Genomic DNA, 23,901 nt, shown 5'->3' on the forward strand with positions numbered 1-23,901 from the left:
ATCAAATTATTTTTGCAAGTATATATTTGCTTTAGATAGGTGACCTTTCAGTAATTCTTGTAGACTTGGTTTAGTTGTTGTAAATACTGCCAGCTCTCTTTGTATTTTTATTTTTTTTTTTAGCTTCCCTTAAGACTAAGTGAAAGCTTTACAGGGTAGTGGGCTGGAGATTGGAAGTTTTTTTTAATTTGATACTTTGAATATGTTACTCCACTCTTTTCTTGCTTGTATATCATAAGGAAGGTCTCTTGTGATTTTTACGCTGTTTCCTTATATTTGAGGTTTTTCTTCTAATTGCTGTAAGTAGTCCGTTATACTCTTCTGTTTTTATCATTTTGATTACTTTGTGTCTTGGTGTTGTTTTGAGTCTATCTTGTTTGGTACTCTTTGGGCCTCTTGATTCTGCAGAAGCCTCTTTTTAGAGACCAGGAAAGTTCTCAGTTATTGTTTCTTCCACCAGTTGTTGTTCTTCTTTTCTCTCCCTTTTGGCATTTCTATAATTTGGAGATTATTTCTCTTGCTAATAATAAGAATTTCACATTCTCTCCTATTTATTTACTATTTTTTTCTTTTTCCACTTCATGTTGGCTATTATTTTGTCTTTAGTACCACTAGTACGGTTCTTTGCATACTGAATTCTATTGCTGTGGCTTGCTGTTGTATTCAACTCCTTCCATTCTATTTGAATGAACTCTTTGATACTTGAATCAGTTCATTCTTAAGCTGGTTGAATTTTTCTTCCAGAGATCGCTTTATATTCATTGCTGTTGCATGGAATGTTGCTTTTAGTTCCTCTTTGATAAGCTTTACACTTTTCAGGTTTTGATTTACTTGCACTTGTGCTAGAGAAGGTGAATTTCTTTGTTTCCACGTTCTTCTTTTTTTTTTTTTCCATTTTGGGTCACACTGGCGACACACAGGGATTACTCCTGGCTTTGCACTCAGGAATTACTCCTGATGGTGCTCAGGGGACACTATGGGATGCTGGGGATCAAATCTGGATTGGTCAAATCCCCTACCTGTACTAATGCTCCAGCCCCATTTCTGCGTTATTCTTTTTTTTTTTTTTTTTTGCTTTTTGGGTCACACCCGGCGATGCTCAGGGGTTACTCCTGGCTCTGCACTCAGGAATTGCTCCTGCCAGTGCTTGGGGGACCATATGGGATGCTGGGGATCGAACCCGGGTCGGCCGCGTGCAAGGCAAACGCCCTCCCCGCTGTGCTATCACTCCGGCCCCTGTTATTCTTAAAAGATTTGTGGGAGCTGTGATTTGAGCTTCAGATTGCTAATAATCTTAGACCTGGTCTGATTATTTTTCGGTAAGAGGTTACTACTTATAATCTATGATTCTACCAATTTTCTGGGTCCCTAACATGCTAATTTGGTCATCCTACAGGTGAGTATCCAGTTATTCCTATTTGTATACCAGGATTATTGAGGTATTCAAGGACAGATATCAGAACCTCTGAGCCCTTAGAGTTAGTGGGCTTGAAGGAGTCCAATGGCTTGGCTTTGCACAGTTTCTTGGTCCTCGAACTGGGGAAGAGGCACTTTTTCTAACTACCCGGCATGATTTTGTCATCTAGTTTACTAAAACAGCTGACTGACTAAATTTCAGTACCTATTCTAAATTTCAATACCTGTTCTATTAATTTTGGTCTTTGGGCCACACCCAGTAATGCTTAGGGCTTACTCCTGACTCTGCTCAGGGATCACTCCTGGTGGAACTTGGGGAACCATGTTGGAGGCCGGGGATTGGGTCCAGATCAGCCACATGCAGGGCAAGTCCCCTAGCTGCTGTTATGTCTCTACAGCCCCTCAGTACCTGTTTTAGTGCTGCTTAGCTTAGGTTTTATTCAATGGTTCATTGTCCAGGTAATTGCAAGAAGAGTGTGTGGCATGTAATCACTGGATGTTTCTAGCAGAAAATAGTTCAAAATTGACAAATTACAATTCACAACCAACATTAAGAAAACAGTTTGTCATAAGGCCACATCAAGGAAAGAAATTTCAGTTGAGAGATTAAGAAGTATTTTCCACAACAGGAGGAATGTTATTAATGCCATGCCAGGGACTAGGAATTCAAATAAATACAAGTTTTAGTGCTCCAGGTAGTTGGGCATACTATCAAAGTCATGTGGATTAAAGAACATTGTCATAATCTCATGAAATTTGAACGCTCCTGCTTCTCATGTCTCCCTCAAGTGGTTGATTGTTGTCATGAATGTGTTTGGATTGTGTATTGTTGTGGGAGGAATAAGATTAGATACAATAGTAATAAAAATTAACGTGAATTCAATAGAAATTCAAACAAGGGCTGGAGAAATAGTATGTACAAGTTTACATGCTTGCCTTTTATGTGACTGACCTGGTTCAATCCCTAGTAATGCATATGGTAAACCAGCACTATCAGGAGTGATCCCTGAGCACAGAACCAGTAGTACGTCCTGAGCAACTCTGGGTATGGCATCCCTCTCCCCCCTCTACCACCCTCTTCTCTAAATCCAAACACGAGAGGGAATATAGTACATTTAAGAATGTTCTGATGTTAGGAATGTGCAATGTAATAAAAGCAATAAATATTAGGATATAAATTAATTATTTAAAGGCATAAGGCAAATAGGATTGGAATTTTTTCTTAGTTTGACCTATGACACACCCCATTTTACTCCATAATAGTTGCAGATTTTATGCCATATATTTTCACAGTAGAGTGGGGTATAACCATTATGTGAAGATCAAAAATATTGTGCTGGCATTACTTAAAAAGTAGGTGCTACGATTAAATGATGGTGCATTTTTTTGTGTGTGTGTGTGAGATACTGTAGGGAGTTGTTCAGATATCCAGAATACCTTTTTTTTTTTTTAATTTGCTTTACTTTTGGCACCCTCTGCCCCTCTCAGAGAGCCCGGCAAGCTACCGAGAGTATCGAGACCGCACGGCAGAGCCTGGCAAGCTACCCGTGAGTATTGGATATGCCAAAAACAGTAACAATAAGTCTCTCAATGAGAGATGTTACTGGTGCCCGCTCGAACAAATTGATGAGCAGTGACAGTGACAGTGACTTTTGGCACCAGGGCTGGAGCGATAGCACAGCGGTAGGGTGTTCGCCTTTCACGTGGGTGACCTGTGTTCGATTCTTCCGCCCCTCTCGGAGAGCCCAGCAAGCTACCGAGAGTATCAAGCCTGCCCGGCAGAGCCTGGCAAGCTACTCGTGTGTATTGAATATACCAAAAACAGTAACAGTAGGTCTCACAATGAGAGACGTTACTGGTGCCCGCTCGAACAAATCGATGAGCAACGGGATGACAGTGACAGTGACAGTGACAGTGACTTTTGGCACCAAGTCGTTAGAGTGAAGACTTTATTTGAATTTACCTTTAAGTTTTATTTTGATTAATTTTTAATGTTTGGGGGAGGGGGTTGGGCCACTAGCAGTGGTGCTTAGAGGACATTGCGATGCTAGGGACTAAACCTGAAGTTCATGTATGCAAAGCACTGTGTATATGTCTGGCTCTCCCTTCAGTTTTTAATTTGAAATGTTCTGTCAGTGACTTAAATATTTTGGATATTAACCCCTATAGATGGATGTTGGATACATAATTTTCCCTTTCAGTGGGCTGTCTTTGTATCCTGGTCACCATTTCTTTGGAGGCGCATAAGCTTCTTAGTTAATTAGTACTGCTCTTTTGTTTCCTAAGGATTACTTTAGCTATTCATGGGGATTTATTACTCCATATGAATTTCAGGAGTGTTTGGTCTATTTGAAAAAGTCATGGGTGTCCGTATAGGAACTGCATGGAATCTGAATAATGCTTTGGGGAGTATTGCCATTTTGGTGATGTTAATCCTCCCAATCCATGAGCAGGCAGGGAGGGGATGTGTTCCCTTTCCTCCTGTCCTCTTATTTATTGAAGTAGTGTTTTGTAAGTTTCTTTGTATAGGTCTTTTACCTCTTTAGTTAAGCTGCTTTGAGGTCCTACATTTTTTTAAGGCATAATTGTGAATGGGAATTAAAAAAAATCTTCTCTTTTATAATTTGTATATAGGAAAACCATGGACGTGAATTTTGTAACTGGTCATTTTACTATACAAATTTATTGTTTCTGGAGCTTTTTGTAGTCTTTAGAATTTTCTAAAGATAGTACCATATTGTTAACCAAGTGGAGTGATAGCGCAGTGGGTAGGGCATTCGCCTTGCATGAGGCCGACCTGGGTTCGATTTCTCTGCCCCTCTCGGAGAGCCCGGCAAGCTACCGAGAATATCTCTCTTGCATGGCAGAGCCTGGCAAGCTACCTGTGGCATATTCGATATGCCAAAAACAGTAACAAGAAGCCTCAGGATAGAGACATTACTGGTGCTCGCTCTAGTAAATTGATGAGCAACGGGATGACAGAGACAGTGACAGTACTATGTCATCTTCAGATAATGAAAGATTGACTTCTTCCTTTCCTGCCTGGATGCCCTTGATACCCTTTTCTTGCCTAACTAGTAATTCTTGATTTGGACTAATTGAGGAGAATTTAAATATATTGAAACATATATTGAGCAAATTGCAAAATTGAACTGTTTCAGTTGATGAAAGAGAAATACTCCTTGGTCTTCTTTGCAGGGGTCATTGAGATTTCTACCACCTTTAGTAAGGAATAAATTTTGTTTTTTGGGTCATACCCTGGTGGTGCTTAGGAGTTACTGCTGACTCTTCTCTGGGAATGAAACTGTAGTCCCCCGCTGGCAAAACATGTGTTCAGCCCTGGCACAGCATTATTAATATCAATCTGGTATATTAAACATTAGGTGGGTCTGCCAGTTACCCACTTTTATGTATATTCCATTGATATCCCATGCATCTAGAAAAAGAAGAAATTTTGCACGAGACATTTGTATATGAGTCTCCAGTTTATCATATTAAGCAAGTTAAGTTATAAAGGCTTAATTTGTTTAAAAAGTTGCTTTAAAATACCTTGAATAGGGGTTGGAGAGATAGTACAGTGGGTAGGACACAGACTTTGCATATGGCTGCAGTGCATATGGTCCCCTTTGCACCATCAGGTGTCAGTTTTGAGTACAGACAGAACAAGAACTCTAGAACATTGTGACCCAGAGGGGCCTGACCTCCCTCCTTCCCATAGGGTTGATTGTACTATGAAAGTATACCATCTTAAATGTGAGTCCATTTATACATTTATTCTTCTGGGATACTAAGTTATAAATTACATCACTGTATCACTGTTATCCCATAGTTCCTTGATTTACTCAAGCGGGCACCAGTAACGTCTCTATTCCTCCCAGCCCTAAGATTTTAGCAGCCTCACCTTACTCGTCTTTCCTAACAATTGGAGGCTCTTTCAGGGTCAGGGGAATGAGACCTATCGTTACTGTTTTTGGCATATTGAATACGCCACGGGTAGCTTCCCAGGTTCTGCCTGTGCTGGTGAGATACTCTTGGTAGCTTGCCAGGCTCTCTGAGAGGGGTGTGTGTGTGTGTGTGTGTGTGTGTGTGTGTACACATAAATATATATGTGTGTGTGTGTGTACATACATATATATGTGTGTGTGTATATATATATATAAAACTATGATTTGTTGCCTACTGTCTGAACTCCATCAAATATGGTATATTAATTATGGGAAATGGGGTAGGAAGTGTCTTATAATGTGTCTGGAAGGCAGCCTGGAGTGTGGCAGCAGTTAGGTAGTGGGAGGTCGGCTGCTGGGGCTGGGTCTGTTGGGGCCGGGAGGGTTCTCACCCGACCCCCTCTGGGGCGCCTGGGTGAAAACAGCCTGGTGCAGAGTCCAGTTAATAAATTATATATGAAAAATTAAAATGTTTCTAGTGGCATGTTAAATAGTGAAATTAATTTTGATAGTTTGGCTATTTGGGGTTAGAGAAGATTCAACATCTGTTTAAAGAGTTTCAATATAAAAAGCTATTAATGAGATAATGTACACTTTTCCTAGTTTTGAAATTTGGTGTGTGGTGAAATCTGGCTTTTACATAGCATCTGTTTGGATTAACCACATTCCAAGTGCTCAGTAGACAATTGTAGCTAGTGGTTACTAGCTGGACAGTGTAGCTTTAGAATGTAAACCACACATTTTGAATCTAATAAAAGTACAAGTAGAAATATATTTAAAGTCTTAGGCATGTTAATTACATGGAAATTGTGCTGTTTTTAGATTTTTAAAAATTTTATTTATTTATTGAATCACTGTGAGATACAGTTACAAAGCTTTCATGATTGAGTTTTGGGCTTTAATCCTATAAGAGGTATATATAGTGATTTATTGCGGTTGACTTTTTTTTTCATTGAAAATAAAAATGCTTATCTTAAAGTGTTGCATGCAATAGGCCTAAAGAGTTTTTCATTCTTTTCTCTTTGGTTGCTTGAGTCCAACCCAGTGATGTTTAGGGGTTACTCCTGGCTCTGCATTAGGGATCAATCCTGGTGGGCTCAGACCATATGGGGTGGCAGAGATCCAACCCCGGGTTGGCCATGTGCAAGGCAGGCACTCCTGTTCCTATTTTGTTGTTTTCTAAAAAAATATGTCAGTGTGTTCTGGTGCTTGGCCTACTAATACATCAGAGAGTTTTAATCATTTGAATAGCACTTGAATAGTTACTTAGTCATTTAGCCTTAGTAATAAGTTTATGATGGTTGTTTAATTTCAGAGATAAGACTTGAATGATATTTATAAAGTAAATGAGTGCTGTGGGGCAAGACCTCAAAAGCAAAACAAAAGTAATTAGTGGTCATATAATATCTCAATAATGATTTGGGGAAAACACTTCAGAAGCTTTTTAGTCTTTAACATGTTAGCATTTTTGGTTTTGGGGTTACTCCAGGCGGTACTTGGGAAGCCCAGGACTCTGCCTCGCCAAGCATGCGTTCCGGCAATTTAAGTCATTACTCTGCTCCCTCAACATATGCTTGTACATGAATCTTTGTGATGAGTTGTTCTTGGTCTGTATCTTTTGAATATTTTCCAAGGTCTTTGATTTGGAAAAAGTTCTGAAGGACTGTTAAAATAATTACCCAGTGTCAGAGACAGGATGTATCAACATGCATTGGTTTAATTTCAAGGCATGTCTTAAAATATTTTGGGAAAGGAAGAGACTGTTGAATGAATAGCAAGCAATACGGATTGAAGTGACTGTCCTGCTTTTAATCTTGGAAATCAAAGGTAAATTTAAAGAAAAAGTGTTATTTCTACCATCTTACTGCCTGTTTTAATAGTTTCTTCTGACCTGATAGTAAGTTTTTAATAACTTTTGCATAGTTTTTTTGTTTTGGTATTTCATCCTTTGCTGTAGTAAAGAATACTTGATGAGCGATTGCACAGTGGGTAGGGCGTTTGCCTTGCACGCGGCTAACTCAGTTTCGATTCCTCACTCCTCTCAGAGAGCCTGGCAAGCTACCGAAAGTATCCCGCCTGCACGACAGAGCCTGGCAAGCTGCTACCTGTGGTGTATTCCATATGCCAAAAACAGTAACAAGTCTCACAGTGGGACGACAGGACAGGATAATATAAAGTAAGGTTAATTTGAGACAGTATTTTTTTTTATTAGTTTATTTTTAATTAGAGAGTCATCGTGAGGGTACAGTTACAGATCCATACATCTTTGTGCTCATGTTTCCCCCATACAAAGTTCGATAGCCCATCCCTTCACCAGTGCCCATTCTCCACCACCAGTAAACCCAACATCCCTCCCCCCCTCCCCAGTCCCGTCTCCCCCCACCCCACCCTGCCACTATGGCAGGGTATTCCCTTTTGTTCTCTCTCTCTGATTAGGTGTTGTGGTTTGCAATAAAGGTGTTGAGTGGCCATTGTGTTCAGTCTCTAGTCTGTATTCGGCCCGGCCCGCATCACCCTTCCCCCACATGACCTCCAACCACATTTTACTTGGTGTTCCCTTCTCTGAGTTGCCCAAAATGAGAGACCAGCCTCCAAGCCATGGAGACAATCTCCTGGTACTTATTTCTTCTATTCTTGGACATTAGTCTTATAGTCTATTATTCTATATTCCACAGGTGAGTGCAATCTTTCTATGTCTGTCTCTCTCTTTCTGACTCATTTCACTTAGCATGATACTTTCCATGTTGATCCACTTATATGCAAATGTCATGACCTCATTTTTTCTGACAGCTGCATAGTATTCCATTGTATAGATGTACCAGAGTTTCTTCAACCAGTCATCTGTTCTAGGGCACTCGGGTTTTTTCCAGATTCTGGCTATTGTAAACAGTGCTGCGGTGAACATATAAGTGCATATGTCACTTCGGCTATACTTTTTGGCTTTTCTGGGATATATTCCCAGCAGTGGTATTGCTGGGTCAAATGGGAGCTCAACCTCTAGTTTTTTGAGAATCGTCCATACTGTTTTCCAAAAGGGCTGAACTAGCCGGCATTCCCACCAGCAGTGTAGAAGGGTCCCTTTCAATTTGAGACAGTATTTAACTCAGTTTTTACTCAGCATTTAAGCTATCACATTTATATTGTGTTGACCAGAGCCAGATGGTTTCTAGTGAATGCCTTTATAACTTAAAACTTAATTAAAAAAAAAATACAGTTTTTTTTTTTTTAAGAGCTTAACAGTTTAAAATAGTGTCACCAGTGTTTTTCTGTGTAACTGTTTAAGTTGCTTCTGGATCACTGTATCACCTATCACTGTCCACTAGTAACGTCTACAAGTGAGACTTGTTGTTACTGTTTTTGGTATATCGAATACACCATAGGTAGCTTGCCAGGCTCTGTTGTGTGGGCGAGATACTCTCCGTAGCTTGCTGGGCTCTCTGAGAGGGACGGAGGAATCGAACCCGGGTCAGCTGCATGCAAGGCAAATGCCCTACCAGCTATGCTATGTATGCTTCTGATTAAAAAAAAACAAACCCTAAATGTTAAGTGACTTTCATGTATAGGTTTTAAATATATAGTTTTTAAATGATAATGAAAAAAAAACCCTAATAATTAGCATTTAGTAGATAAATTAAGAAGTAGATTGCATGTTGGGAGAGAGAAGGTAGTAAACTGCAATGTGTGTTCTGCTTTCAGAATGCTGGGGTCAGAGCCCTTGGCACTGCCTTGTCCCCTGGCATCAGAGGGGATGACATTCCCTGTCCCTTGCACTGACCCTATAGCTTGAGCACCCCTTTGTGTGTCCCCCCCACATAAAACAAAACAAAAACCAAAAATCAGAAAGATGACAAAAATCGAGATTTACTTTTATTTGTTTCAGTCTGTTTTTGTTTGTCTCGCTTTAACTTTAGAAATTTCTACTGTCTCAATTTTAATTTTTAAATTAATGAAGTTTTGTAGGCTTGTCTTGTGTTCAAGGGTAGTTTTGAATGAACCAGTCTGTAATATAAATCTATTTTGGGACTGTTTTTGAAACCATCTTTAGCCCACTTTCTGATTTTATTTCTGGGTTATGAACTTGTTTTCTTTTTCTGTTTTTGTTTTTGGGCCACACCCAGTGGTGCTCAGGGCTTACTCTTGGCTCCCTGCCCAAGGATCACTTTGGCCAGGCCTTGAGGGACCATGCCGTGGTGTGTTCGGCCCAAGTGCCTAAGCTCTTGTATTACCTCTTAAGCCCTAATCATTCCCCCCCCTAAAATAAATTCTCTTGAGCAGTTCCTTCTTTGAAGAATTAAAAATCTGGGGCCAGGGCTAGAACAATAGCACAGTGGGTAGGGTGTTTGCCTTGCACGTGGCCAACCCGGGTTCGAATCCCAGCATCCCATATGGTCCCCTGAGCACCGCCAGGAGTGATTCCTGAGTGCAAAGTCAGGAGTAACCCCTGTGCATTCCCAAGTGTGACCCAAAAAAGCAAAAAAAAAAAAAAAATCTGGGGCTAGAGAGATAGTACAGAGGTAAGACATTGCTTTGTAGGCAGCTGCAGTGGCTGTGACCCTGGAACCCACAAATGGTCGCTGAGCTCATCCAAAGGTCACTTGTGAGCATAGAGACAGGGTTAGTGCCTGAGAAGAGATGACATCAAACCTTAACATAAAACCACAAATAAAATACTTAAAGAAAATAGTATAGAAACTTCATTTCATTGGAATTTTAAGGTTTGAACTGTTTAGCACACACAACACCAGTTTAATACGTTTTCCCATAGCTTCAGCCTCTGAGCCTGCAGCATCTTATTTTAGTTTTGTTGAAGTGACTCTGTAATCTGTAATATTTTTAGGGTTCCAATTTATTTTTCATTGCTAGCCCTGATACATTTCTTTGAGGTATTCTGTCTTCTGCGATGCTTAAAAATAAAAGTGGGTTCTTTCATCCAGCTATTGGCTACTTGTACAAGGGCTGTAGATATTGGAGGTCAATTAGTGGAATGTAGTTAATGATTCATATTTGCTTATTAGGATGATGTTTATATGTTGGCAAAAATATTCCCAAGTTATTCAAGATAAATTTATTTAAATAAATTTATTTGGTTCAGTAGTTCTGATAAATGAGAAGTTTGTGTTTTTGGAATATATTTTCTTTTTTGTTTTTGTTCCACATCCTGAGTGGTGCTCAGGGGTCACTCCTGGCGGGGATAATATGGGGTGCCAGAGATTGAACCTGGGTTGGCCTCATGCAAGGCAAATGCCCTATTTGCTAAACTGTTGCTCAGGCCTCTGTAGTATATAATTATACTTAATATGAGGTCACCTTTAACACTGCACCACTTAATATGTAATACATCTAATATGTAATAACTGTAAAACAGCATATCTTAACTGGGAGCCATTTAGCTCTTGTGGGCTCCTAGAATATTCCAACAGGCCACAGTTAAGGATGAAAAGGGATCATAGGGTAAAAGTATAGGAAGCTCTGATAATAAAGGACACGGAATTACCCAACAATTCAGTCTAATGGGTAGGGGAATGACACAAGAACTAGGGAACCATCTGCTAGGACACGGTGGGAGGTGTCACAGAAAGTGAACAAGGTCTGAAGGAGCACAGTTGGAAAAATACTGAAAAAACACCTGCTTAGATCTTTTACACCTATGGACCAGCTCTAGTCTTAGTCTGGCAGTTAAAAACCATTGCCATTAAATACTCAGCATTCTTTGTCCTTTGTGACCTTGTTGTTACTTACCTGTGTGCTGTTTATGGAATGCATTGTTACTGTATTTTAAATGAGATTTGTTAGATTATTTACTTTAGAAAATGTTTTGGAACCACAGCTGGCAGTGCTCATGGGGTACTCCTGGCTCTATATAGTGACTGATCCCTTTCAGTGCTTGGGGAACTGTATTTGAACTAGGTCTGCTATATTGTGAAACAAGCACATTTGTCCTACTGTCACTTCTTGAAAATCTACCATTTTTTAAAAAATGTAGGAGTACTGCTATTTATTTAGACATTGATTAAGCTAATTGAATTTGGCATGAACTCCACATTACTTTTTTTTAAAGTTAAAAAAATTAATTGAATACCCATTAGATAGACCATTACAAAGCTGTTCATAATTGGGTTTCAGGTTATACAATGACCCAGCATCCTTCCCTCCACCAGTGGACATCTCCCACCACCAGCGTCCTGTTTCCGTACCACCATACCCCAACACCCCATCCCCCACTCCTAGCCTCCTTCTACAGGAGGCACTTACCATCTTGCTCTCTCTTTTCTTTAATCCTTCTGTGCATTATGGTTTGCAATACAGCTGCTAAGAAATCTTGGTGTTCAGGGTATTTAGTATTTTTATCGGAACGGTAAGACTTTTCAATTGGGTGGCCCCTTTGGGTGCAGATGTGACTGCCAAGGCTTTGAGGGAGATGGGGGGGAGGTAGAAAATCTACCATTTTTTAAGAAATGAGAAAGTGACCCTTGCTTGTATCTGGGGCTGTTACTGCCCCTCTAGAGCCACGGTGAGGAGAGCAGCATTACATCCATTTTGGGAAATAACCATAGAGAGTTGATGGTGAATTTTAATATTTTATCCAGCTGTTTTACTTTTTTTACTTGGGAGGATTGGTTTAAATGATCTAGTTTACCATCACTTTTTTTTTTTTTTTTTTTGCTTTTTGGGTCATACCCGGCGATGCACAGGGGTTACTCCTGACTTTGCACTTAGGAATTAACTCCTGGTAGTGCTCAGGGGACCATATGAGATGCTGGGAATTGAACCCGGGTCAGCTGCGTGCAAGGCAAATGCCCTATCCACTGTGTTACTGCTCCAGCCCCTACCATCGCTTCTATGTTCTTTGATACTATATTTTAAAATCTTGATCATTTCTTGCTGATCACATAATTGCCAGAAATTGACACCTCGTCAGTTTGAGTTGTTTTCTCCACAGTATATTAAAAATAATCTGATGTGATTTTTAAATCAGTAGCTAAACTGAGAGTTTTCTTTCTATAGAGTTTGATATAGTTTCTGTAGAGTTTGATTTCTATAGAAATCAGTAGCAAAACTAATTTAAATGAGTTTTCTTCAAAACTTTTCTTTAGAAATAATCCGACCTATTTGTAGTAATAGCTAAACTGATTAAACTTTTCCATTGGTATTCACAATTGAAAAATGAATAATCCACATTTAGTTTAATCTTAAATTGTTAGTTTTAAAAGAAGAGTAAGATGGAAGAAAGATTAGTAATAGAAGTTGTATTCCTTTGGTATTACTGGAATATTTTTCAGGATGTTCTTCAATTCCTCCTCAAGTATTTTGTCAACATTTTTCCTTCACTTGAAGCATACCCCTAATGTAAATCTTTAAAACACCATTGCTTTGAATGGTGGGACACACACTCTAGCTCTGTGCTCAGGAGTGACCCCTGGTGGTGCTTTGAAGACCGTGTGTAATTCAAACCAGAGTTGACTGCATGTAAACTAAGATCCTTTATCCCTACCTCTCTCTGTTGTTGCCTCAGCCATGCCAATTGTCAATGAGTTTGAATTGAGTTTCCAGACTTTGGTGTATACTGATTCTTAGAATGGGGGCTTGTAAAAATGTAAACCGTCTCAGATGTTAAGTATTGTCTGGTATCACTTTTTTAGTAACTTTTTTTTTAATAGAAAAGTGCTAAGGTGTGTCTGTCATCCTCTCCCATCAGACACCCTCTCCCTTCAGACATAAACTGCAGACCTAAGGGGATTCTTACAGTATTCTCATGTTTGATTATTTAGGGCTGTCCCAGCCTTTTACCCACTCCTAACCCTTTTTCACTGAGAAATTGTGCTGAGAATATGGTTGATTGACTGTTTGCCCTGTGATCAGTATTAGTGTCTTGAGGTAGAGCAGATACTTCCTGGCCAAAAGTTCCCACATAATTGCATAATTACATTGTTAAACAAAGATATCTGAGTTACTCTTGTAGTTTCCACATCAGTAAAAGACTCTTCTTGGACCCAGGTGGCCACACATTTGTGCAGCCGCTCTGCTACTGATCCGGAGGCCAGCTAGACTACTTTTGGTCCCAGCAAGTGCTTGCAGCCATGTCTCTGGACTGTGAACTAAGCCATTGCCCCATGCTGCCCCAGGAAGTGAAATGATGCAATTTCTAACATAAATCTCCCTGGACTTAATTACTAAAATACAGAAATCCTAAACTGCGCTGCTAGTTATTGCAGCCGTGCGACTTCATATCTCTTCATTCTCATCAATGGAAAACTAATTATCAAATGCTTCCTTCTCAGTAGGGCTGTTTTTTTTTGGGGGGGGGGAAACTCCAACAATAGTGAGTTTAGTGTTGAAATATGAAATGTGATCAAGGTAAAGAGAAAATGAAGTGAAATTTATCAGCTACGCAGGCGGGGTGAGGGGGTGGTGGGAAGGTGGGGTGGGAGGTATACTGGGGTTTTTGGTGGTGGAATATGGGCACTGGTGAAGGGACGGGTGTTCGAGCATTGTATAACTGAGACATAAGCCTGAGAATTTTGTAACTTTCCACATGCGATTCAATAAAATAAATAAATAAAAAAGACTCATAGCTGTCACCTCCCAGCAATGTAATAAATCCCAGAGTGCAAACAAACCCCCCTCTGACACACATACTGAAAAAAACAACAACAACCAAAACCCTGTTATTTAGAGTGCAATCTGTTTACTGTTCTTTTTCCTCCCACACCCAGCATTCAGGCATTATTCCTTGGGGTGTTTGGAGATTGAACCTGGGTTGGCTGTATGCAAGGCAAATTCCCTGCCCACTGTACTCTCTCTAGCCCTGTTCATATTTTTGAGGGGTATTTGGGCCACACCCAGCAGTGCAACACCCAGAAATGACCTCTGGTGGTACTCAGAGGATTATACGTCAATGTGAGGGTTTGAACTAGGGTTACTGCCCCTGCAACAAATGCTTTCTAGCCTAACTTTCATGGCTTTGATGAACAAGTTGTTCTGTCATCTTCATCACTAAAATGGTCAAGACTGAGCATCACTGGCTTTGTGTCACTTCTGCTCTGGCTCTTCCCTGCCCTCTGGTGCTCTTTGTGGTAGTCTCAGATTTGCAATTAAGATCAAGGATTTGTCCGCATTTGATACTGTCCTTTCTTTTTGATAGTTCCATTTGATAGTGTTTTGTTTCTCCATATACCACAGGCGAGTGAACTTGTCTGGTATTTATCCTTCTCCCTTTGCCTTATTTTGCCATTACGTGATCCCCATCCAAGTTGTAGCATATTGCAATATTTCATTTTCTTTTTTTTTTTTTTGTTATTGGGTCACACCCGGGGATGCTCAGGGGTTACTCCTGGCTCTGCACTCAGGAATTACCCCCTGGCAGTGCTCGGGGGACCATATGGGATGCTGGGAATCGAACCCGGGTCAGCCGCTTGCAAGGCAAATGCCCTACCTGCTGTGCGATCACTCCAGCCCCATATTTCATTTTCTTACAGCTCTGTAGCATTGTTTTATGTATGTGTGTGTGTATATATATATATATGTACATATATATATATATATATTTTTTAATCCCAGTTTCTTTATCCAGTCATCTGTCTTGGATATTTGGGTTGTTTCTATATTGTGGCTATTACATTTAGTGCTACAGTTAGCATAGGTATGCATACATCTTTTCAAATTAAAGTTTTTTGTGTTTTGGGGTAGGTAATGAAGAGTGAGATTATGCGTTATATAAGAAAGCTTTATTGTTATTTTTTAAATAAAGTGTTTATGCTATTTTCCACAGAAACTGAACCAGATGGTATCCCTGCCAACACCACAGTTTTCTTGAGTTAGTCAATCCTCACTAGTGTGATGAGATGTCTCGCTGTTTTTAATGTTCCTAATAATAGTAATAAGTATTAATGATGAGCATTATTTAGCATGTTTACTGGCTATTGGTATGTCCTTGTGTAGAACTTTTCAATCTCCTCTCTCCTTTTTTTTTTTTCCTTTAATTTTTGGGTTACACCCGGTGAAGGACAGGGGTTACTCCTGGTTCATGCACTCAGGAATTACTCCTGTCAGTGCGTGGAGGACCATATGGGATGCTGGGAATTGAACCGGGGTTGGCTGTGTGCAAGGCAAATGCCCTACCCGCTGTGCTGTCGCTCCAGCCCCACCTCTCTCCGTTTTTGATGGGGTGTTCCTTGAGTTGTTGAGCTTTGTGATGTGTGTGTGTGTGTGTGTGTGTGTGTGTGTGTGTGTATTATTCCTTTATATATTGTGTGCAAAGATTTTTTTCCCCCATTCAGTATGGTGTCACTTTGTTACAGCCTAAGTTTCTTTTGCCATGGTTTTAATTTATACGGTCCCATTTGTTATCTTTGTCAGTGGAGTAAAATAATTGAAGTACCTCTGAGAGCCACTGGAGATTTTGTAGTTCATGAAATTCCTTAATTCACTTTAAATTAACTTTTATGTATGGTGTGAGCTGTGTATTCAATTTTATTATTTTGCATGTGGCTATCCAGTTTTTCCAGCACCCATTTGTTGATCAGGTTTTTCTTGCTCCAAATCATGCGTCCAGCTTCTTTGTCATAGATTAGTTGTCCATAATCTGAGGGTTTGTCTCTTGGGCTCTGGATTTTAGTTCATTAGCTTGAGAGTCTTTCTTTATTCCAATATCACTGTTTCAGTTACTATAGCTTTCTAGTACTTTACATTTAATTTAAATTTAAATTAAAGCCAGGAATTGCAAATACCTCTTATATTTTCCTTTAGAATTGCTTTGACTATTTGGGGGAGTTTTATGATTTTATAAACAAATTTTAGTAGAGTTTGTTTTCAGTTCTTTAAAAAATCAATAGTATTTTGATGGGCATTATACTGAATGAATTTTACCAAATTTCCTGCTTATACTGAAGTTTTTCCAAAATATTGAAGAAACAGAAATGCTTCTAACCACTTCTCTGAAGTCAGTATTACCCTAACACCAAAAAATGATGATACCACATATTATTGAAGAGGAAAATGACAAATATTCCTGATAAACATGGGTATAAAAATTATCAGTAAAAATCTTAGCAAGGCAAAAAGAACAGTATATCAGGAAAACTGTACGCCATGGCCCAATGATCTAGAGGGATTCATTCCAAGAATGCAAGGGTGATTAAATATTTATTCCAAGAATGCAAGACACGGATGTCCACAACTATTGATAGAGTTTGGGAGCCCTTCCCACAGCAGTTACATTAGGAAAAAGGAAGGGGATCGAAATTGGAAAAGTTAAGTCTCTTGGTGGTTAATACAGTTTTAAATGTAGAAAATCTTATAGACTCCACTAAAACCACTTAGGAACAGCACCAGTAGAAAAAAGTAGCAGCCTATTAAATCAGTATACAAAAATCTGTTGCATTTCTGTATGCAAATGACAAACTAGAAGAGAAGGAAATAAAAAATGGTCCCATTTGAAATAAAGTTCCCAAACTTCAAATACCAAGGGGAGCAATTTAACTGAGAGGTTAAAGCCGCCTCAAAAACTCTTAATTCACTATTGAAAGAAATAGAAGAGGACACCAGGAAATGGGAAAATATTCCTTGTTTATGAATTTGAAGAATTAACTGACAAAATGACAGTTGAGTATCTATTGTTTTTGACAAATGACTTCAAACAGATTCCTGTTCACTCTCACATGCTGATACCTGTTGGCTTTAGGATTGTATTGCTTTTGAAGATTGGGATGGGGAAGGAAGCAGAGTTAATATTTTTAGTTTATCTTGCTCTTCCGTGATTGACAATTACTTGTTTATTTTCTTATCTGCTTATTCTTATGAAAACAAAAGTTCATTAGGAACTCTATATGCTTTTTTCTTTTTTGGGTCACACCAGGCGATGCACAGGGGTTACTCCTGGCTCTGCACTCAGGAATCACTCCTGGCGGTGCTCAGGAAACCATATGGGATGCTGGGAATCGAACCCGGGTCGGCCGTGTGCAAGGCAAACACCCTACCCGCTGTGCTATCACTCCAGCCCCCTCTATGTGCTTTTTAAAAAAATTTACTTCGACTTTCTGATTTATTTGGAGGGGGCATGCACCTAGAGGAGCCCAGGGGCTGTTGTTGCTTTGCTTGGAATTGCTTCCCAAATAATGGGATTTGAACTGCGCTTGGCAGTATGCAAGGCAAGTGCCCCAAATTCCAGTACTGTCTTCCCGGCTTTATTTTTAAGGATATATTAAGTCATTAGTTAGACTTTCAATATTTCAACACCAGTCCCACCGCTCTTGAACCTTCCCACCATTATTTCCAATTTTCCCACCCACTATTGAAACTGCTCCCCATAGTAAGTTCTCAGTAATTTAGTTTACATTGCTTATCAATAATTTGCTAAAAGGATGATCCAGAAATGATTCCTTAGAAGAAAGTTAGTGAAGATTTTTGTATCTCGCCATGGAGCCTTTAAGCCCCTGTGTAAGAGATTACTAAAATGTTGTTACAGGTTAAGCCTTCTGTGTTTACATTTTGTTAATCAAAATTGGTTGCCTTCTACATTACATTCCATCCAATTTAGTGTGCTACTCATGGTTAGTGTGCTACTCATGGTTTAGTGTGCTACTCATGGTTAGAGATTTTGTGATGTCCCATTGCTGAAATCGAGGCCTTGTACTCCAGGGTGTCCAAAATTTCAAATAGGATGATACAGCTGGAGTTAAAATCATAAGTGATTGGCAGCTTTGGAGCATGTTCTTGACTGCTGGACTACTGAAAGTACAAGGAGATGGGGGGAGGTAGCCTATCCCCAGTTCTGACCCCATGAAGGTGGAGATTTTGTTACAGAACCTGCATACCTGAATGTTTCAACAAATTGTTTTTGCATGAGGCTTATCAGGGAAGTGGTGTCTGGCTGGGAGCATGGTGGCTTTTGTGGAATTTGGAGGTTTTCAGCTTCAGGGACTCTGGACCAGCGCGGGGGTGGGGGGTGTTGCCAGGGTGGGGAGGGTGACTTCAAGCAGGATCCAGGAGAAATTCTGACACTTGTAGATCTCTTTCAAGATTTATTTCTGAGTCTCTGGATCATGGCTGGTGAAGGAGCTTTACATGGCACCTAAGTTGGTTTTACCTACTGGATTTTAGATTTAGCAGATTAAGACCTGCCTACGGTTTAGAGGCATTACATTCTGGAAATCACTAATCATTTATATTTTTAAGAACTCAGTCTTTGGAGATAGGGCACTTTTCTTGCAGGCAGGTGACCTGGGTTTGGTCTTTGCCATTCCATATGATCCACCCAAGCACTGCCAGGAGTGATTCCTGAATGCAGAGTCAGGAGTAGCCTCTGAGCAACGCTGGGTGTGGCTCCCCCCACCAAAACAACAACAACAACAACAAAACAACAACCAACAAACCCTCAGCATTCATTCACAGTACCTATTCCAGCTGTTCAGATTGTTTTTCTTTCTTTTGTCTTCCTGTGTCTGTCGTCTGGGTGTGTGTGTGTGTGTGTGTGTGTGTGTGTGTGTGTGTGTGTGTGTGTGTGTGTGTGTGTGTGTGTGTGTGTGTGTGTTCTTGTTTTTTGTTTTTGGGTCACATCCGGCAATGCACAGGGGTTACTCCTGGCTCTGCACTCAGGAATTATTCCTGGTGGTGTTCAGAGGGGACCATATGGGATGCTAGGAATCAAACCCAGGTTGACTGTGTGCAAGGCGAATGCCCTACCCACTGTGCTATCGCTCCAGCCCCGTGTTTGTTAGTTCTTTAGGTTTTTGCTATAGAAAAAAAATGCCTTCCTAGTTAGCATTTTTATTCATAAAGCTATTGTGATTGACACTAAGTTTTGGTAGTTTCATATAATTCACCTGTTTATAATCCAGCTCTATTTTCCTTTTTTCTGAATGTTCAGACTTTCTGGGGTTCTAGTTATTTTTAGTTACTTTAGTTATAGTGTCTATAATTTTATAATTTCTCTGGATTTTTTTTTTTTTAGAAAAAAAATTCCTATCAGTCTTAGACTGATAGGAATCTTTCATGGAGAAAGGGAAAAAAAAGGAGAAAGGAAAAAATTCTTGCTGACTCCCTTCTCAGTGGTTATGTTTTAGTCTCGTATATAAAACTCACCAAATGTTAACATTTCAAATAAAAATATACTATGTTTTGGACCTCTCCTGGGGTATACCAGAGTTATACCTGGTGGTCCGGGGACTATTCCAGTTTCTGGGGTCCAGCCTGGGGACCTTTGTGTGCCAAGCATGAACTTCAGTCCTTTCAGATATCTTCGTGGTGTGTGTGTGTGTGTGTGTGTGTGTGTGTGAGAGAGAGAGAGAGAGAGAGAGAGAGAGAGAGAGAGAGAGAGAGATAGTTGCAGGAGTTACATTTGGCAATGCTCTGTAGATTATGTGCTGCCAGGATTATCCAATTTACAGCCATTTGAGCTGTATATACTCAGCCTCAAATAGTATAATTTTGAGCTTGGCAAATTTAGCAGTTTGATGAATCTAGCAAAGAGCTAGATAATTTTCATTCCTTTTTATTTTAATTATACTGTTTGATCAAAATCTAGCCACCACATGTGTGTTTGTATTTTTTGTTTTTTGTTTTTTTTGACTCCCAGGTAGTGCTTAAAGGGCCCAGGGTCTGTTTGGGTGCCTCCAGGACTATACCTCGCAGTGCTGGGCCAGGGGCTGTGAAGCACAGGCATTGGATCTTGGGGCCAGAAATGCATGTACCTTAACCTCTGAGCCATCTCCCTGACATGTTTTAGTTTTCAAATAGTGTTGGGAATTTAACCCAGGTCCTCATACTTTTGATCCTTGCAATTTACCATCAGCTGTATCCCCAGCCATCACGTATGTACTTGATAATAATTTTTAGGGGGATGTTTTGTGTGTGTATATGTGGCAGGGACAGGTGGGGGGCTGGACTACAAGTGGCGGTGTTAAGGGGCTACTCCTGACTCTGCTCACGGATCCTTCTGGCAGTGCTGAGGGGACTATATGCTTTGCCTGGGATTGAACTGATTTTGATCAAATGCAGGCAAATGCCTTAATCCCCTGTATTCGCTCTCCTGCTTAATATTTGAAAACCAGTAAGTTTTTAAATGTATATGTGAGAAAGAATGGAACTGCTAGAAACTACCTTTTCTCTTTTATTAGCAGCATTGAGTATCTCTGGGACCCACTCAATCTGTGTCTAAATTTAAGTAGTATTCTTCAAGTCAAGATGACATTTTCTGCAGTTATCTTTGGTACATTACTGTTTGAGAAGTACTGGACTAGAGAAGATTTAACACGTAGGGACGAGAAAGAAGCCTAACTTGTTCGACCCCTGGGTATTAGTGTGGAGTGATTTGGTTTGTCAAACAACAGGATTACCCTTATTTCCTTTTTTAGGGGTGTTTGTTTATATTTGCACGTTATTTTTTCTTACATTTTTAAAGGAGAAAGAAAAGAGGGTTGTAGGCATAACTATTCTCAACTTGAGTAGGAAATGTTACTGTTAATCTTTTAATGAGCCCTAGAAAATTAATAATGGTATGTGTACATAAAATCCTATAGTCTAAAATTTTGTACTTAAAGACGAGCCTTATTTTTAACAACTTCATTACAGGGTGCATATTTCTTCTGTTGTTTGATGTTACCATACATTTAGCAATGTAAAATGACTTGATCAACATTTCTTATCTCCCCTTTTTGGGTTTATCTGTCAGATATGGCTCTGTGCTGTTGGCTAGGGCTAGGTTCTCACTAAGGAAGGAGCTTCAAAGCTCATATGAAATTACTCTCATTCAGGACCCTGTGGGCAGTTGAACGGAGGGCCTCGGACTTTTGCTGTTGTTTTGACACCTTCAACTGCTTCTGTGTGATTCTTTCAAAAGCCATCCCACAACACAGCAGCTTGCATCTTCAAAACTAGCAAATGAGACAGTTGCCATGTGCTTGTGATATCATGTGATTGTTACATTCTGTTCTATTTTACTATTCTCTTAGAAACCAGTCACAAATTATGTCCACACACAGAGAAATGGATATCAGGCATTCAGAGTTGAAGATAATGAAATCAGAGTTGAAGATAATGGGGTGGACGGGGGTTGGGGGGTGGGGGGGATTTCACCATAGTTTGTCAAAAGCCTGATAAACTTGGGATGTATGCCTTTCTTACCTTCAAAATTCAAAAGATGTTGTGAACTACACACATCAACACTGTATTAAAGCTTTTGTTTGTTTGGAGGGGTAATAACCTGGTGATACTCAGGCTTACTCTTGGCTCTGCACTCAGATTATTCCTGGCGGAGCCCAGGGAAGTGGGGAGGTGGGGGGTGGTCATATGGTCATATGAATATCATTTCAAAATAAATTTGAACGCCGAGGGTCAAATCTGGGTCTGCTGTGTGTAAGGCAAGCATTTTGCCTGCTGTACTGTCTCTCTGGCTCTTGAAGCTTTTACTTAAGACTTCTACTGTGCTTTCTAAGGTAATCAAACATTTTGCTGATGCAGCCAAATTCTTGAAATCACTGAGATAAGCTTTGTTGTCTTTGTAGTTTTACTGTTATTAAACAGATGTTTTCTGAGCAGGAGAAGGTGTCAGGGCAGATCTGACAGTGCCCCTGGTTGTTCCTGGCTGCTCAGGAGTGATGACCATATGTGGTGTCGGGAATTTGAATTGGGTTGTTGCATGCAAAGCAGTCCCTTACCCCTGAGCTCTGTGGCCCTATAAGCGGAGACCCGAAATTTAGTAACCAAATGTAAAATGTGCCTGTTAATGTGGCAGACTGGGTTTATGGTGGTGGGGGGTAGTGGGGAGGGGATAAGAGAGGAAAGCTGAGAACAACTGTGGGAGGGAAGTTGACACCTGTGGATCCGTGGTGGAACACCGCAGGTCAGAAACACAGTAAGACTTTAGTGCATTGATGTGGTTGATAGCATTGTATGAATGAAGTTTTAAATTTTTTTCTTTTTTTTTTAGTTGACTATATTGTGGAATATGACTATGATGCTGTACATGATGATGAATTAACTATTCGAGTTGGAGAAATCATCAGGAATGTGAAAAAACTACAGGAGGAAGGATGGCTAGAAGGAGAGCTAAATGGGAGAAGGGGAATGTTTCCTGATAATTTTGTTAAGGTACGTATTTTCGAGTTAAATTTTTGTTGCTTCAAAGGATTTAGTAACACATTTTTGTGTATTTAAAACCTTGGGTATTTGAGATGAATTTTTTTGCTGCAGAATTATGTGGAACACTATATTTGGAAATATGTTTTACTTTACTATTTCAGTACAACGATTACGTTAATGAGCTTTCTGCTGATCTAGGATGCAGTTTGAGAGAGTTGAGCAATAGAAAGAATCTTAATCTGGGATTAAAAATTAACCAAAGGGATCTGGGTTAGGAGTAGATTGTATTAGTATGAACTCATGTTTTGTTGAAAAAATGTACAGATAGATGCAGAAATAAATATGTGTTTTTGGTTGGGTTAGTATGCATAGATACATTTCTCACCCTTTCCTCTTGAAATGTTTCAGAAGCCAGTGATATGCTGGTGATGATAGCAGTGAATACACTTACTACCTCCATCTCTAGAAGTTCTGTAAGATAGATAAGTTAAGAAAATTAGAAGACTTGGGGCTAGAGTGGTAGCACAGTGGGTAGGGTGTTTGCCTTGCTTGCGGCCGATCTTGTTTCGATTCCCAGCATCCCATTCCCCTGAGCACCGCCAGGAGTGATTCCCGAGTGCAGAGCCAGGAGTGACTCCTGTGCATCGCTGGATGTGACCCAAAAAAGCAAAAATAATTAAATAAATAAATAAAACTTTTTTTAAAAAAGAAGAAAATTAGAAGACTTACTATATTAGTGAAAGTAGGCTGCAATGAGAATAGCACTTGCACTATAACGCTAACATAAAAATTTCTCTGTTGGCATTACATATGAAAGATGACATCCATTCATGAAAAGTTTGTTGTAGTCCAGCTAGCAGAGTCTTTCGACTGTTTGGTGTTTTTTTTTTTTGGTCACATCTCAGCCTTTATGATTGCTCAAACTTGTGGCAATTCGTTACTTTTTTGGTTGTTATGCCACATGTGGCCGTTTTCAGGGCTTACTCCTGGCTCTGTACTTAGGGACCACTCCTGGTCCTGGTGGGGCTTGGGGAGACTATATATGTGGTGCTGGGGATCAAGCCAGGGTATTCTGCTGTAAGGCAAGCACCCTGCTTGGTACACTATAGGTTCAGTTTATGGATTCTGTTTTCCGATCCACCCATCCACTCCTGTTGTGAGTTAGGGTGTTGACATGAACTGAAGCGATTGAGAGACTTTGTGTGCTGCTTTACCACTACAGGTGAAGCTTGCCTCTGGCTCACATCACTGGGCCTGATCTGACTGGAAGGTGGAATCTTTCCCTTCCAGTTAGCTCCCAGCAGCCTCTCCCCCCAATCTGTTCCATATAAATGGGCCCGCTCACCCAAATTGCACTCTGCTCACAGTTATTCTTTTTTATATTTGGTGAAGATGGCCAGAGAGGAAAGCGAACAACCTCAGCTTAATCCCTCAGCATCTTTCAAGGGCTCTGACTACAAAAACT

The 23,901-nt window shown here is 40.0% G+C and overlaps 1 protein-coding gene across 1 annotated transcript in view; it reads left to right on the plus strand.

The window, feature by feature from the left end:
* CD2AP (CD2 associated protein) overlaps positions 1–23,901 on the plus strand; it is a 133,291-nt gene that overhangs the window by 16,515 nt on the left and 92,875 nt on the right. Inside the window, exon 2 of the mRNA XM_055137003.1 lies at positions 22,285–22,445. Within this exon, the coding sequence (XP_054992978.1) occupies positions 22,285–22,445 (161 nt within the window). The remainder of the gene's footprint in view (positions 1–22,284; positions 22,446–23,901) is intronic.

The sequence above is a fragment of the Sorex araneus genome, chromosome 4 (assembly GCF_027595985.1).
Source record: "Sorex araneus isolate mSorAra2 chromosome 4, mSorAra2.pri, whole genome shotgun sequence".
In the NCBI taxonomy this organism is placed as follows: domain Eukaryota; kingdom Metazoa; phylum Chordata; class Mammalia; order Eulipotyphla; family Soricidae; genus Sorex; species Sorex araneus.